General features: G+C 38.2%; 1 protein-coding gene across 2 annotated transcripts in view; it reads left to right on the top strand.

The window, feature by feature from the left end:
* PCSK5 (proprotein convertase subtilisin/kexin type 5) overlaps window positions 1-17,104 on the top strand; it is a 230,532-nt gene that overhangs the window by 172,275 nt on the left and 41,153 nt on the right. Inside the window, exon 21 of one of the 2 annotated variants that reach the window (XM_054652466.2) lies at window positions 12,768-12,870. In XM_054652466.2, coding sequence (XP_054508441.2) covers window positions 12,768-12,870 — 103 coding nt within the window. Of the gene's footprint in view, window positions 1-134; window positions 2,283-12,767; window positions 12,871-17,104 lie in introns of those variants that run through there. The other variant, XM_054652467.2, reaches the window with a different exon arrangement.

Raw genomic sequence — 17,104 nt, 5'->3', positions numbered from 1 at the left:
TCCTACTTCCTGCTCCCGAATGGTCTTTTCAACCAAATCTGCATGTCTGACCAATTAAACCTTCCTCCATTGTACACGCCGTGCTCTCCAAACCTTCAACCTCCTCTCCTTCTCTTGCTGCTACCCTCTGGAAGCCACGGAAGAGTCCTGGGCCGAGGGAGGATTCTGTATGCTGGTGAAAAAGAACAATCTCTGCCAGAGGAAAGTGCTTCAGCAATTGTGCTGCAGAACATGTAAACAAAAGGGGTGAACTGACACCTCCCAGCATCCTCCTCCTCCTCCTGTTGACTTACAGATTAATTCATATTACTGAAAAAGGAAAAAAAAAGAAATAAAAAGAAAGCAAGCCACCTTTCTCCCTCTCCCCCCTCTTTGTCTGGGGAGATGGCAAACTGTTTGTTGGAACTTAAATGGAAAAACTACAACACGCCTACCTTTCATAACTGGGTGTCTAGAGCTGAGCATCCAGGATCACAGAGTCAGTATTGTGTGACCAAAGCATTTGATGCCAAAATTAACATTTAACTCTTGATTTGATTTCCTGTCAACCTTAGGATTATTCCTGTTTTTTGAAGGTTCTTTTTCTTCCCATCTTTCCTGCTTCTTTCCACTTCAAGATGTTTAAATAGTATTTCAAGAATACAACACAAGTTTACATGGATTAAAACTAAACAATACAAAAAAAATTGCATTAGTCTTTTTTTGTGCTGTATGTATTGACAGGGGGAACTTGAGTTCCTGAGGGGATCAGAAACATCATTAGTGCAGGACCAAGTTCTGCCCCTTTTCTAACACTATTTTAAAAAATGGAAAGTGAACATTTCTGCACACATTTCTTTCTTACTTCCTCTGCTGTATGCTTTTTTTTGTATCACATGCAGTATGTATATATGTTTGCCCAAAATGTGGTTTTGGTCATATAGATTTCATTTTTAGACAGGTGGCTTATTAACAGATATGCTAGGATTTTTATTTTATTTTTTTAAATTGTCAAAGCTATTTCAAATAAACATAAGAAACCCATTGTTCCTGTAGTGGACAAATTTAGAATATACTACTTCTCTTGATTTGCATAAGTGAGAGTAATGTATATGCTCAGAAGTCAGAAAACATTGCTAACATGTAAGAAGTATTCATAAATTATTGTTGTCTTGTAATGTTCATTTAAAAAGGGGATATTATCATACAGATATGTGGAACTGTTTCATAGTGCCCATATGTAAATGCCAGTGTGACTATGTACAACAGGATGTGTTTACAGGACTGGATTTATAATTGTGCCAAATACACCTCCAGGAAAAATTGCATATAGGGCAATAAATCAGTGGTTCTCTTGGTGCCATGATAGGCCTGAATCTGCTTTTAACTGCTCACAGTAGAAATTTCAGCAGGAATAGTCCTGCTAAGGCCAATGGAGTTACCTCACTGTAAAATGGTCCTGAGTGATAGTAGAAGTGGCCCCAGCCTCACTCTTTTTCTACCCAGGCACATGGCTGCCACTACAAATTTCTGTTTAATTTGTCTTCTTCAGCTTCACTCAGCATACTGTTCAAAAGACAGTCGTTTCACATAAAACAGCAAATTGAACTTCAAAGATACTGTTTACTGGGGATAATACTTAAAACATGCAAAGTGTCTTTCTCAGTTAGCTTTCCAGAACACACAAACAGAAAATGGATTTCAGCTGTTTAAGCATGTAAATCCTGGAAAATAAAGGGGATCAAAAATGACTGTGGATGTTTTACAAACTAATTCATACCTTTAGAGGTAATGTCCTCTTGGCAGAGAGCAGATAAACTATTTCAGTATGGTTCAGTATGAGAGAGTGCAGTCAAGCTCCTTTGGTGCCCATTACAAATTTCCTGATAAACATTAAAATTTGTGCTAGTTTAACTACTAGTCTGTTACTGCCTCATTTCTCAGTATAGCGTGTTTAAATAGAACATAATGCTTTCAAAGTTTAAGTTAATATTATATATGTTATATATAAATATATATTCACTATTGAGATTTAATTATGTAATGGATTGTAAAGAATCTGTTTGGATACTTACAAATGTCTCTAACACTATTATAGAGAAGAAATTAATAACTTTGTTTTCTTTTAAAAAAAACTGACATTGTTATAATGAAATCCATCTTTACTGAAAAAATACTGTACATGTGTAAAATGTTCAGTTGTTATTTGTAAAATAGGGTAGTTCTGTTGTAATTGATATTGGCCAAAATCAATGTTATTCCATATTTTATTTTTTCTATTAAATTAACCTAAATTCCTGTTCTTTTGGTCTGAAAAAACATGTTGCTCCATACGCTAAACATTTTTGTTGAAGGATGTAGGTAGCTCTGTCGTATAGAGCACTTAAATATCTGGGGATTTAGTTACAGACTTCTTTTAGTTTAAGTGATGGAATTTATGATTTCAGAAATACCTGGTTTAAGTGGAAATCACTTTTTGTGTAGTAACACTAGAGCCATATCTGAACCCCAATGGGTAACAATGTTGACTTCCTCTGATCTGTAAGAGTTTGTGATGGGTCTAATCTGTTGTGTGTTCAGAATTAAAATCAGAATTTGTAACTATCTAATGGCTCAGGCAGTTGAGAAGGAAGGTCTCATCTCTGCAATCAGACAGAGAGGCCACTTGCACAGCATGGTGTCGATGTCTGTTCTCGTGCTCGCCTGCAGGGCAGCTTAGGTCACAGCCAGAGTGTCCCTATCCCTTCAACAGCACCTGACCACAGGGCCCCATGCAGCCTCCTGTGCCAGCCCTGCAGGGTGAGCTCCTTCACTGGCACGAGCTGCTGCTCGTGTCCATTTACCACTTAGTCCCACAGCCTGAGTGCATAGCAAAAGGGCAGTTTATCCAAGGGGTCATATGTTCACATGGCATGTTAAGCACATTTGAGACATGTAAAGAATTTCCTGGAAAAAAACGCACCACTTTTTGGCCTTAGGCATCTCATTGTCACTGACCTGTTTTGACCTGGTTTCAAAACAAGGAGTTAGTCATCATTCCCACAGTTTCCCTGTCAGTCCCCAGAAGCATACATATGTGGGATGGCGCATTCTTAGCAGTAGTTTGGTGAGACCACACCTGGAAAAAAGGTTGCCTACCTTAATAAAGTGTTGTATGAACTCCTTGTTTCAGCTCCCACCTCACCTTCATCTTCCAAATGGGCAGACAAGTAAGGATAAATCTGTGGTTTAGGCTGAAAACTGGAATTTTCTGGTGTCAGCTCAGACTCTTTGGTCATCCTTCTTTGTTTTGCCTTAATAGCTGTTGTCAGAGACATGCAAAATTTGTAAGCAGCCTATATCTAGTACTTGTACTAGAGGATCACTGCAGTGACAGGATTGCAATTGAAAGAAGTTAGTTTGTTCCCAGCTGCAGAGTTTTCTTAGGTGATTGCTCCTCCTTCTCTGATTCAATGATGAATAGTTTGGTGTGATCAGTATTTCACACTGTTGATGGCGCACAGAAAGGATATAGACCATTCCAGAAAGATCAGAAGATACTAAGTATGAACAAAATAATAATTTTCTCTATGTCAGGAAAGACTATGTATGGCATAATTTCAAATCTGCTCATCAATTTCATTTTATTTAATTTTTTATCAATTTATTTTATTTATATCACAAGTCAGAAAAAAATGACAAATTGAAGATGCCATTATAGTTAGAACATGGTATTTCCCAGTTCAGGGAAATACTAGTCTAGGAGTACCCTTGATTTAAATGCAAATTGGACACACTTCTAGACCTTTTCTTCACTACAAGTAACAAAGTTTTTAAATAAAGACAGCTATGGTCAAAAAGCAACATAAAAAAGTAGTCATACATGCTTAAAAAGTTTACCATGCCCCAGACCTGCAGAACATCCTGCAGAAGCCTGTTGTGTGGGAGCGTCATGTTATGTTTCCTTTTCTGCAATGGATTTCCAGCCTTACTCCCTTTTCAGCTGCAGCTCTTCACCTCAGCCACACACCAGTACTGTAGGATCAGATGCCAGAAGAGGTCAATGGCAATCTTATGCTTCTGACCAGCAGCTCCTGGGAGTTTGGCCTAGCCCCTGCCTACCCACACAAACCTGGATCCATTGGCACTCCCTGCTTCTTCCTGGGAAGGCTTTGCAAACTTCCCCTCTGTGAAGCACACTATTTCCTAGTAAAGATTTCCCTGTTAGACCTTACAGACTACCCCAGTCTCTGCTGTGATTGCAGCTTTCCAATGCCATGTCCAATTCCTTGCCACTGAACCTATTGTGTAATAGGCTGCTTCTTGTGCCACATTGTCGATCCCAAGAGGTTTGACGGAGGTGTGAGTGAACCTATGTGCAGAAGCACTAGAGATACCTACAGCAATTTCACCCCTCATTAAATGCAAGTTACAACTGTTGATGACCAAATTAATTCTCTTCATAGCCATCTGTTACTTTTTAATGAATATATTTAATGAACTGAATGGTTGTAAGAAGGCCTTTTATAAATTCAAGATTCCTGTAAAGACATGTAAGAGATTGCTTGTATGAGTCAAAGCTTTTAATTTGCAGTGCAACTTGCTGAATAATACTTGTCTATGATTCATTACCATGTCTTATATTTATATAAGATATGTCATTGTGCTGTCAATGGTACAGAATGAACCAAGAAAAATTTTGCCATTAGATTTTTGTGCAAGATATTTTAAGCAAGCATTAAAAAGGTTTTACAGCATACAAATAAAAATCCTAGTCAAGTTTTCATCAAAAGGAAACTGATGCACAACAACTTGCATGACCTTTTCCAGAACAGGGAATTCAATAAGTGAAAAAAAAAGTGTTGAAAATATATTTTTGATGAGCATTTTCTTTACTAGGGAAAAAACCATTTCTGTTTAATGTAATTTTAATTACATGCCTTACTTAAACTAATTTGTGAGATTTCTGGGTTTTATTGAAATAGATTATTATCTTATTATTTACTACCACTTGTCACGATGATCTATTGGGGCTTAAATCCTCCCCATTAGCAAGAATTAAAGACTTGTGAGTGTAGTGTCCTTAAGAACAAACTGCAAATTGAAATTATACTGAAGAACTTCCTTTCTGGATTGAAAAGCAGTGTTTGTGCATAAGAACAGAGACAATTTTCACTTCTAGAATGGGAGTTGTAGTCAAAGGAAAACATATTATGGGAAGGAAGCTCTGAGTATTTTTAAAAAATAATTGCAGTAAGCAACAAGTGCGGACTCTTTGTGCTGCACCAAAGGCTGGTCTTTGTTGGGCTTTGGCAGCAAATACATGAGCAGGTCCTATATTTGCTGCCAAAGATGACCAGGGAATCTTAGAAGAATAACCCTCATACAATCATCTATTGGTTTTTCTGAGTGTTTGGGGGGTGGATTTGTTGAAGGTCCTCTGGGAAACCAGCAAAACTTTTCAAAGCAAAAAACCACTCAACCATCAGAAAATACAGTAGAGAGCAATGAGGTGATTAAGTACCCATTTTTCCAATCAATCTGGCAGTGAGAAGCCAGAACACTGACGAGCAGTGAGTACTTGTTTATCCAAGGAGAATTAATGGCTCTATCATGCAAATTCAACAGTAACACTGAGTGTTTACTGGAGCATGACTAATGTGATTTAATTATAATTCAGATAATACAGCATAACTTTGGCATTTACATTTGTCCTTGGCCTGCCCACTGCCCTCCTCCTGATGCCTACAGATATTCTTTGAGATGTGGGTTGGAAGGAAAGTCTAGCTCCATCCCCATGGATCAGGTTGCTGTCAGTGGTTGTGCTTATGACTTTGCTAATGGACCATTCTGTGCAATGCCACTGGATAAAAATACAAAAATAACTCAAATATTCACTCCCAAATAAAGTAGCCCCTTTTCATACTACAAGAGCAAGGCCATACAAAAATGAAGTTGTGTAAATGTTGGTCTTGCTGTGTCTGCCTTTAGCAGAGCCTCTCTGAACAATTTCAAGGCTGAAAGGATGATTCAAAATTAGTTCCTGCTGCTGAACAGTGCCACTAACTCTCTTTACAGGTGTATCTGAATTAGAAGAGCTGTGTCATCAACATGGAATGTGTGATTGTTAAAGGGAATGTAATCTGTAATCATTAAAAAATTATCCAGAGGTGGTTATAGCAGAGACCAGGAACCAGGGAAGATTTCAAGCAGGGGAAGATCACCAGTATAAGTGTATTGAGGAGGCTGAACAACTAGAGATGAGAATAAAGTTTAGACTTTTATACCCTAATTAAAAGATTTAATTTGATCTGCTCCTTACTTCCAATAACACACTTGAATCTTTATGGAAGGTTTCTTTCAGGCTTTAATATGTCTTCATCTCTGCAAATTAAACAGAAATTGCATTTGATTAATAGTATGCATCTATTGTACTAGTTGTTACATCTTGGGACAATAGTTGTCCTGCTAAAATCTGCCCAATTATCAACAGATCTCTGCTCATTTCCTCTTTAAGTTTAGGATGTCCAGTAATAACAGCCTGTGCAGGAGTTTCTTAGCTTAAGATGGATGACACCACTGAAATACTGCACCAAAACATCCAGCTCTTCTCACTTCAGGTTTGTGTCTATTCAAATCAGACTACAGAAATCCTGCAGTGGTCAGGGAAGGCTCCCTGTACACAAAGTACATACTCCTTGCTTTATAACAGAGGAGAGAGACACACTGTTGTTACCTTGGTTGCTTCTGATGTGTGTTTTCCTCCAGCACTGAAAGATTCTATCTTTAATGTACTCCATGTGCAAATAATGTCAGCTTTACTCAAAGCATACTACATTTGGGTTTTGTATTTCACGTGCAACTACCTAGCTTTCCAAAGCAGTACAATCAGCACTGTACAATAATTTTCAGTTAGGTTCAGGTGTTTCTGTTCCAATTCCCTTTAGAAGATTGTCAGCTACTGATTATTATGAAAAATGGGAAGATTGAAAACATAAAACAGGAAAATTTCCAGCTGTGAAGCTCAAGAAATGGACAGGCCGAGCATATTTTTTCCATTGTGAATCTAAACTTTTGAGAGTGCTGTAGTATTTCTCCCTCCTTCAACAAGTGATAAGGGTACAAACCAAAGATTTATTGATATAGATTCACTGAGATTGTTTCATTTCCCTTCTCCCTTTCTTTTGGGACTGGCTGTCAGATTTCAGGCTATAGGTGAGCAGCAGAACACATTGTCAGGCTCTGACATAGGTGTTTACACAGGCACAGGGAGAAACCATGAACCTAGCCAGCTTATGCTTCCAGGCATCCACATAATTAGAACAAATGCAGTTTTAAAGCAAATTCTTAAAATACCTAAAAATTTAGTAGAAATGGAGATTTAAAGGTGAAAGGTGATTTCTTTAGAAAAAAAAAGTCTTTCTGGGGTTTGTTTTATGCCCACTGAGTACTGCTGAGGGCTCTGGCTCTTCAGTGGGTTTCTGACAACAATTGTATTAATACTACATAGAAATGGGGGTGAGAAGCACACATTGTAAAGGGAAGGGAAAATCCCTTTGTGTTAGAAATAAATAAGGCAGCTTTGGCTAATGTGAATGGTTTTATTCTGCATAGAGGACTGTGTAAGACAGCAGAATCTGATAAAGGCAATTTCTTCACTCCTGACTGTCATGATTACAGCTAACCTGAGTCTCTCTGTGTGATTTCACCTAATCTTGCAACAAGGGGGCCTTTCATACTAAAATCATTATATCACACTCAGCACACAGCCATTCAGGGAAGAGATGTGCAATCCTTTTCAAGGTTCTGCTTTGCCCCTTGGCACAAGAGGGAGATTTAGTGACTTAGGAATCAGTATCCTATTTTCAGCCTTCTCATTTGTCACTGCCTAGAACACTTCTGAAAAGAAGACTTCCAATCCTGAATCCTTCTCATCACCTCAAATCATAATACCCAGAAGTTTTGTCCCTTCTGCACATCTGAATAGAGAGACAGAAATTTGGACATTGTGTAATTAGCAGGAGACTGAAAACTGAAGCTAGACAAATAATTGGAAACCAGATGCAAATTTTGTACAATTGCCAAATCTGAGGGCAAAGGAAATGTCTTCATTTTGAAAATGTTACATCATGGACATTATGGCAAGATTTCTTTCTGGGAGCTATAATCTCTCAAACACTGAGAGCTTGGACTAAGCAATGGAGTAACTTTAAAAAGACTCTTTAGAGTGAATTTACATGTATTTTTATATGCAAGTTAGTTTTAGTTATCTACTTAAGCTTTATGAGTAAATGTTTCTTCAAAAAATTCAAGGAGCAAGCCAGACAAAAAAAATGTATCACAGCCAAACACGAGAAAAAGCAGAGAGCTCTGTAAGACCAACTTATTTCAGTTCTCACACCTGATGGATGAAAAGCAATTCTGAGCACTTTTTATCTGCTTTGTCAAACCTTTATAACCCATAAGATTACATACAAAGAACCCCAGTATGAAATCTATATCCAGATTTTCATGAAAGTAAACAAGTTAAATGGACTAAATAAGGTATTTTTTCCATTGATTTTAAGGAAAAGCCCTTGCAGCAATGCTATAGACAATAAAGAACATTTTAAAACTAGATAAAGTGATGTTTTGATCAAACAAAGTGGAGAAGTAACACATGACTTGCAGTGACTAAGTCTCACGGAGGGACTACAAGAGAAAAGGACTTACAGCAGCCAGCACATGGAACCTCCCAGCATAAGTGACAAGGATATTCACACCCTGATCTAATTGATCTCCGGAAACACCACGTGCTGCCACAGGTGTTGGAAAGCAAGAGAGAAATAATGACAAGCTAAAGGTACACACAATGCTGCTTATGCAAAAAAATAGAACGACTAGGCAACTATGACAAGTGTTCCAGACTGGGACTCAGGAAAGACAGGTTCTAGTTTGCTATTGCAAACTAATTTGATTATATTATTGCAACTCAGATTTCTACCTCCTTAATGGGAGGAATAGTTCTTACCTCACTTTAAAATGCATCATATGAACTGATAGGAACTGAGTATTAAGTATAGGGATTTTGTATACCATTAAAGGCACAACCTGAAACCTGATGTAGCCCAAATACGGAGCTCAACATTTCTAACTATGGACACAAAAATTATACATTAAAATCTTCCTATTATGAGGAATCAAGTCTGTTAACATATCATTATTTCTACAATAGCTCAAATTCCTTTTTTTTTCCAAACACTGTGACAAATGTTTTTAAACAAGGTAACAAGGTAGCAGAATTAACACAATAATGAATGATAAATATGAGATGATCCAAAGTAACTGATGATCACTGCCTGATTGAAAGTTATGTGAAGACACATTGTTGAGAGTATTTATTAAGTATGTTAGACAGATACATATTTTAATGCAGAAAATAATAAAAGGATTGAGGCTTTGGCAGCCTATATTTATCTAGGTGAATTGCTCACAAGGAATTCTGGCAGATGGTTGAACTGCCCTGTGGAATAATTTAAAAGTTTTTCTTGAATTCCAGCGTTAACTCTTTGAATATCCACCAAAACCTATTTTGTTAGTGCGTCAGATCTACAGTTCTAGATGTGATTTGCAATTCAGATGGCCAAATATGTAAGTATTTTCTGGTGCACATTCTTGTAATAATATTCATTAAAATGCTTCAGTTCAGAGCCACAGAACTGGTCTTCCTGGCACTATTCCAAGCACAGCTGAAATGTATTACACCACTTCCAATGAAAGGCATAACATAGAAAGAACTAAACCCTTTAAAAACTAAACTACTTCTGCTATATGTGAATGCATAGCTGAGGTGTATGAATTAGTAGCTTAGGTACAGTGGATAGGCACCCAGGATTAGCATTCAGGCAGTGAGGGAAAATAAAGTAAAGGAGAAATAGAAAAGTTTTCTAATACATAACACAAAACATCATCAGAGAAACAATAATGTAATAAAGCCTCTGACAGATTTCCCAGTGATGTAAATCCAATAGAATAAAAAAACTCAAGCATCAAACCTGCAAAGGAAAATCTTTTCAGTTACTGCATTTTTTTTCTTGGTTGTATTATTGTCCAAATATATATGTGTGTGTGTCTATAGATAGATAGATAGATAAACAGATAGATAGGAATAATATATATTATATACATACTATATATATAAAATTTGTCTTAGTTTCAGGCAGGAAAAAGTTAATTTTCTATACTATCTGGGAAGAAGACATGGCCAGACTCTTATATTATTGGATACCATCTCACATCACTTTTGAGGGGCAAGCAAAGGGACTTGCTCTCGCCTTCCATAGGCAAGAGAAAGGGTGGAGGGCAAAACAGTCCATTATTGTTTTATTTTCTATGTAATAATTTCAACCTTTTGTTATTAACATCATGGCTGTTACTGTTTTATTATCACTGCTGCTTCCAGTAAATTGTTCATATCTCAGCCTGTGATTTTCACATTTTTGTGCCTCTAATTTTCAACTCCATCCCTGGAGGGGAAAGGGGGATGGGAAAGAGTAGGGGAAGGAAGGCAAGCAAGTAGTTTAGGTATCTGGCTTAGGTAAATCTCAGTGAGGTCAGAGAATTGGGAAGTACTATTCCTAGACCATGACAGAATTATATATTAAAACCCCATAAAACATTTGAGAATGTGGGATTCCATGTTACATCCTCTGGCTACATATCAAAAAGGCTTGAGAGGTTTACATTAACCAAATTTGTCAACGGCCTGAAGGCCACATCATTTTTTTCTAGAAGGTGAGAATTATAAACATTTGGTATTGATAGATATGCATTAATACAACAATGTTATCTGGGCAACATCTAGAAAAATTTAGAATCCTGCTGAATTATTTGTCTGACAGCTTTTCTAATGTTTTTAGTTTTATTCCACTATAAAGTAATTACTCATAAAAGATGCAGTGTTGCAGTTCAGAATTGCTGCACCAGTTCTATGGAACTAGACAGTTTACACAATTCAAGTTTTGGCCTTTATGGGCATGCAAGGGATTACATAAATGCATGGAAATAGAAACATAGATATATAGAGATACAGAGATAGATGTATACAAATTGCTCTTTGGATAAGGAAAGCTATAAAAATGTCTGAACATGTTTGCAAAGACTCTTGTTTCCCTGATCTCATCAAAAGACTCTTCACTTTCTCCCAGTCTGAACTTCTTCCCAGCTAGCACTGATCCCAGACCAGCCTCTGAGAAGCATTGTCTTCCTGGTTTATGTGGTTCTATCACTGGCTTTTGCTTTGTCTTTTACTTTTTTCCTCTCTTTAGAACACACAAACCATTACAAAACAATTACATCTCTGCCTACATTTTGGGTATCCCAGGTTTCACCCAGGGCAGTCAGTTTGCCTTTATAATTTTGCTGTTCCAATCCCCTTAGGTATAAAGTACTATCCTAGCTCATATCTCATACCAGAGGTTTCAACTGTTATAAATTTTTTTTTATTGCTGTTTAATATGTAAAAACACAACTGTTAAAAACACAACAGACAGAGAACATAATTTGCAGTATTTCAGAAAATTTTTCCTCCCTACATTGTTTTAAGTTGGTATAAGTATTTGCTTTTGGTGCCTTTGCTCTTCAAATGTAAGGAACTGACTGCAAGTGAGAGCCAAACCCGAATCATTCCATATTTGTGTTTTGATTCCTAAAGTTCACTATATTTGCCAGATCTGGATTTTCCAGCAGCAATGCAAGTGGAAAGAGTTGCTTGATATTGAAGTATCCATAGAAACTGCAGGTTTTATGTATTATATAGGACTTTTTGTCCAGTCTCTTCCATTACTCAAGAATGAAGGAACAGCCAATTCCTTAAATATATACACTCGGCTATAATAAATTTTCCCAAAAGAAACTGACATAAAAGATCCAATGCTGAGCTTTATAAAACTGCGTGATAAATCAATTTACTGTCCCCACATGATGCTGCACAGAGATAAAGTATTCATACTTCTTACCAAATCTCTGCCCTAAGAGTTATTAGGCATGCAGTTTACCAGTTTGTACCACTGTTTTAATTAATAATCAGTAAGTAAAGAGCCAAAATTTGCACTTCAGCAGCATGGTAGTGCTCGTGTATTCATGATCTGGAAATGTTTATATCTTTATCTCAATTTTGAGGTAGAAATCCATATAATATAAAATCTTTTTCAAGTCAAAATTGTGCACTTTTGCACCAAGTTTCAATCCAGCCAAAATTAAAGCCTAGGTCCTTTAGGTAGGGATTCTACCATCAGCAGCCCAGGACTGAGACAAACTATGCTACAGCCAGAGGTTTGGGAAGCACCAACAGGTATCTGGTTGATGGAAGCTTGCTGAAGTCCATCTCCTCATGTAATATATCCACACCCATGACAGCAAACTCTTTAACCTGCAGCTTGAAAGCAAGCTCAAAAGACATTACATAATAATACCCTTCAGCAGCACTAATTTTGACGTAACTCATGAATCTTAAGAGTCTCATTACTTCAACTGATGCAAAATAAATTACCAAAACCAACTCTTTCTCAAATTCATGTGGAAAAGAATAAACAAACAAACAAACAAACAGGTGTGATTATCCTGGTTCCCCAAGGGAGCCAGTACTTGTTTTCCTGATGCCACAGGGAAATGTGCTCATTTCAGTAATTTAAAATAAATCCAATTCCTCTTCATCACTATGTTTTCCAGCCTGGAAAGATTGGTTCTTTTTTCTCTTCCTTTTGTTTTTTGTTTTGTTTTTTTTTTAATTGTGAGAAGGTTGATCTGAAATAAACCATTTTTCCTACCAGGCGAATATCTTGATGATTCCCAAGAATGCCAGTTGTGTGACACATCCTGTCAGAAATGCATTGGACCTGAGTCAGACAACTGCATCAGCTGCCCACTCACAAGGTAATTGTCTCCCATCACCAGTGCAGTACAAAGATCTCACATTATTGTCTGGAGAAGGGGCTGTATTCTTTTTAGCAGAGAATAAGGAAGCAAGAAGTGTCTAGGGCAAAAAAATCCACAGGACTTGAGAAAACAATTTTTATGTAAACAAAATAGCTGGCTACACAAGCAATTAATGTTTAGCGGCATCATTCCCACAGATAAAGAAAAAATTATTTTCTATATGTAAAATAGACTTTCTTTCATCTTCATCCTTTTTAAGTCATAATTCTTGGAATCACAACTGGCAATTTTAATGACAAAACTTAGGGCATCTACACAGCTATGAGGACTTGCTCAAGGCATGAGTAGGGATGCTGAGGCTAATTCTGGGAGACATTCATAGCAACTAAAAATCATTCCCTAAATGAGGTGTTGTGGGTTAGGCCAATACTTCTAACCTGACATGAGGATTGCAGACAACAAGAAAGAAGCTTTTCCACAGGGCTTCACAATCAGAGCTTTATGTTTAGGTCACATCACACCTATTCCAGAAGACCACTGGTTTTATACACGTCCTGTCCATAGCTGTGTTCTCACACAAATAACTCTGGTTCTGTTGTATTGGATTGTTTTGTAGCCAGCTGATATTTCCACTGGTATGAAAACAGGATCAGATCATCTAAGGCAAGGAAAGAAAATCCCTAAGGAATTCTGCAGTTTGCCCTAAAAATTTCTATTATATGACTATGCCAATGAAAGACAAACTAGGAGCAATGGAGTCCAAAAAAATTTGTAAGTGAGAAAGCATTATCAAATTCTGTGACATCAGAAATGAGACCAGAGAAAATCTGGACAGAATTTTGGACTGTGGAGTGGATTTCTCCTATTCACAATGGCATTTAAATTAGATTGCCTGTTGCAACCTATATTGTGAGCCTCACATGCAGATATTTACAAAGCAAAGAGGTGTTTGCAGTAATGAGGTCTCAGAGACTTTTTGGAAGGATGTTGCTCTAACCACTATGATAAATTCTCTAAGGTATCTAAGGTTTCAAAAAGCTTTCTGAGACCCTTCTGTACATTATGAAAGCTGCTAGAAAAAGTCATATTAAATGGAACAGTCTATAGTGAAAGAAATAATGTTACAGAGAAACCTTGCCAGAGGCAAGAGCTCCTTGTGAAAATTCAGCATAGATGTCAATTTATTTTAATAATAAAATTTCTGTCAGAATGTGTGATAAATGAAAATGCTGCTACCTGGTTTTGTTTTGTTATTTTTGGTTTTTTGAAAGAAAAAATAAGAAACTGTTGTTTTTTACCAGACAAACTGATTATCACAAAATTCCTTGTCCATCTGTTTATAGTTTGAGCCAGGGTTAGTGACAAGATCTGACCAGGTGTTTCCTATTAGGGGCAACATAACAAAGAGGAAGAAAATGTAGTTTACCACTGTGAGAGCTGCTTCTAAGGATGGCTATCATTAGAGCTAGCACACGTAGCTGAACTAATATTTGCATGCCATATAAGCATAGTGCAGCTACCTCCAGTACGTCTGTCACGTTTCTCCTTTTCTTTCAGAATAAATCTGAAAATGATCATAGCAAATGAAATTTATGAAGATATATTGCAGATATTCTCTAATGCCATTGGTTGACTCCAAGAAAACCTGCCCTATCTTAGTATAATGGAAAGCCTTTTGCTGTCTAGGCGCAATCAAAGTCTGTACTGATGGCCTAAATGGCACTCAACTTCTCTAGAAACTAAGTCCCACGTCCTCAGACAGCGAAGTGGTTATCTGTAGAGGATTACAGCAATTCCTTTCTTATTTTCTTAGGAGGGAAAACACTGTTGAAATCTAGCCAACTTGTTTTATGTTCTTTCAGTAGTCTTTGAATGATGCATGAATTGATGCATTTCTATTTTCTCCCAAGCAGATTAAAACATTAGACATCAAGAAAATGTGAAAAATGGACCATAAATTTTCATCATAAAGAAGGATTCTTTAGCAAATGTTTAATTATCCAGCAAAAGGAAGTCATTTAGCAACCATACTTATGGATAGATGTATGTCCTGGTTCCAGCCAGGATGGAGTTAATTTTTGCAGTAGACAGGAGGGGCATGGCTAGAGCTGGAGGTTATTCAAAGCTACCTGATGTTATTTCCAGGGGAGGGAGAAGGGGTCCCTTTACAGGCCCGGAGAATGGCATGGTCAGGTTTTGTCAGGGGTTCCACAATATAGAGGGAGTGCAGGCACATGAATTCTACTGCAGAGCACCCCACTATCCCCACAATCGATATTCTTGCTGCTAGTCTTCATTTTCATTTTTCACTGCTGTTTCCAGTAACTTGTTCTTATTTCAACCCACGTTCTTTACCTTTCATGCCTCCAGTTCTCCTCTCCATCCCACCTCGGGGGACAGGGATGGGAGAGCGAGTAAGAAGCATGTGGTTTGGAGTGTTTTGGTGGGAGCACTAAATCCCATTGCTAAATCTCATTGGGAAATCTCATTGCTAAACCACAGCAACCTTGTTTGGCATCCAGAGTGGGGCATGAAGGTTTGATATAAAAACAGACCTGAGCATTTGTCTAATTTGTGGATGTGGTACCTGACCCTGTCTGTGCCTCCGCATATGCTCAAGATGCTCCTCACAATGTTCTGTTTCAGAGCAGGGAGGAGGATCAGGATTGCTCTCTTTCTGTACTGTGTGGTAGCAGCCTATGACATAATAACATCAGGGGAAGTGAGGGTTATCTGGGATGTGCATCCAAAGCTGCTCTCCTACCCTTATACCAGGGAATCTTCTACCCTTGTCTACTTTTGGGAACACATGAATAATCATACCCAGCCTGTGGGAGAACAGGACAGGATTATTTTCCCTGTGTTTTCACCTCCCTTTTCTCCTTCAGAATTTTTTATTTCCTTTGGATGTTAAGGAATACATGTTCTTATTGCTGTGTCTGGTATGTCTCCTTGGTGTGGTCTAGACTATGTTTAGGGTCAAGAAAGCAATTTCTAGGAAGGTCATTCAAGGATTTTCCCCGAGTGTGGGTAGATTTGAGTGGCATAGAATATGGGAGAAAATGGCACTGTTTGGGGGAAAATTCCCTCTTACAATGGTTTGGAAGTTCACCCTTGAAGAACTACAGGACCCTAATAAACTGACAGAATATTTGCAAAGAAAATGCTAGGGCAACTCCATAGATGAGCAACTTATTGCAGTGTGCTGGACCCTGGCTATTCTTTACTGGACAAGGTCAACACCAGACAGTGCCCTCAGGGAAAGGAGGAGGCAATCAGACCAACTAGCACCACGGCCACTCAAATTCCAGCTGAAACAGGGGGACAATGCATGCAGGTAGCAGCTGCCCCTATACTACACAGAAGCAGAAATCCAAGACCAATTCAGTTTGTTTTGTGATGAATGAAGAGGAATCAGGAAATCCTTGTGGAAAGATTGTCCAAGACCAATTTGGAAGTCTCAAGAAAGTTAGAGTCCCATGCCCCACCAATACAGACCAGAGCCTCTGCTACCAGGAGCAAGTGCCCCACTGTGTGGAAGAGACAGTGAGCACAACAAAAAACACCTGTGTTTTTTCCTGTGTGACTACAGAGAAGACATGAGGAAGTGGGATGGAAAACCCACCTCTGCCCTGGCAACATGGGTACCTGAGCTGAGAGGAAGAGCAACCATCACAGGAAATTCTTCAAGGATAAATGCCACTCCAGTTTCCACTGGACAAGCACTCAGACAAGAACAAAAGAGCTGGTGTTACTTCCAATCCTCTTGAAGTTCTCCAGTTGATATTTACAAGAAGCAAGCAATGAGTACTATGACCAGGCCTGGAGGGCCCTGTCTCCAGCCAGGGGGAGAAAAAGGACAATCAGACCTATTGGACTGTGTGGATCCCATGACCTGGCATAGAGACCCACAGGAGTGTAAGGTTTTAGCTGACATTAGTGCACAGTGTACTCTGATGTCATCAAAATATGTAGGGGCAGAATCCATCTCTATTTCTGGGGTGACAGGAGGATCCCAACACATGATTGTACTGGAAACTGAAGTGACCCTGACTGGGAATGAATAGCAAACACACCCCACTGTGACTGGCCCACGAACCCTTAGCAGAGATTGCCTCAAGAGAGGACATTTCAACAACACTTTCAATACATTGATAACATCATTGTTTGGAGAAACACAGCAGAGAAAATTAGAGAACCAAGAGAAAATAATACAGATCATCCCAAAGGT

Source organism: Agelaius phoeniceus, chromosome Z, assembly GCF_051311805.1.
Source record: "Agelaius phoeniceus isolate bAgePho1 chromosome Z, bAgePho1.hap1, whole genome shotgun sequence".
NCBI lineage: Eukaryota > Metazoa > Chordata > Aves > Passeriformes > Icteridae > Agelaius > Agelaius phoeniceus.
Note: the sequence above shows the minus strand (reverse complement) of the source record. Positions and strands in the feature narration are given on the sequence as shown.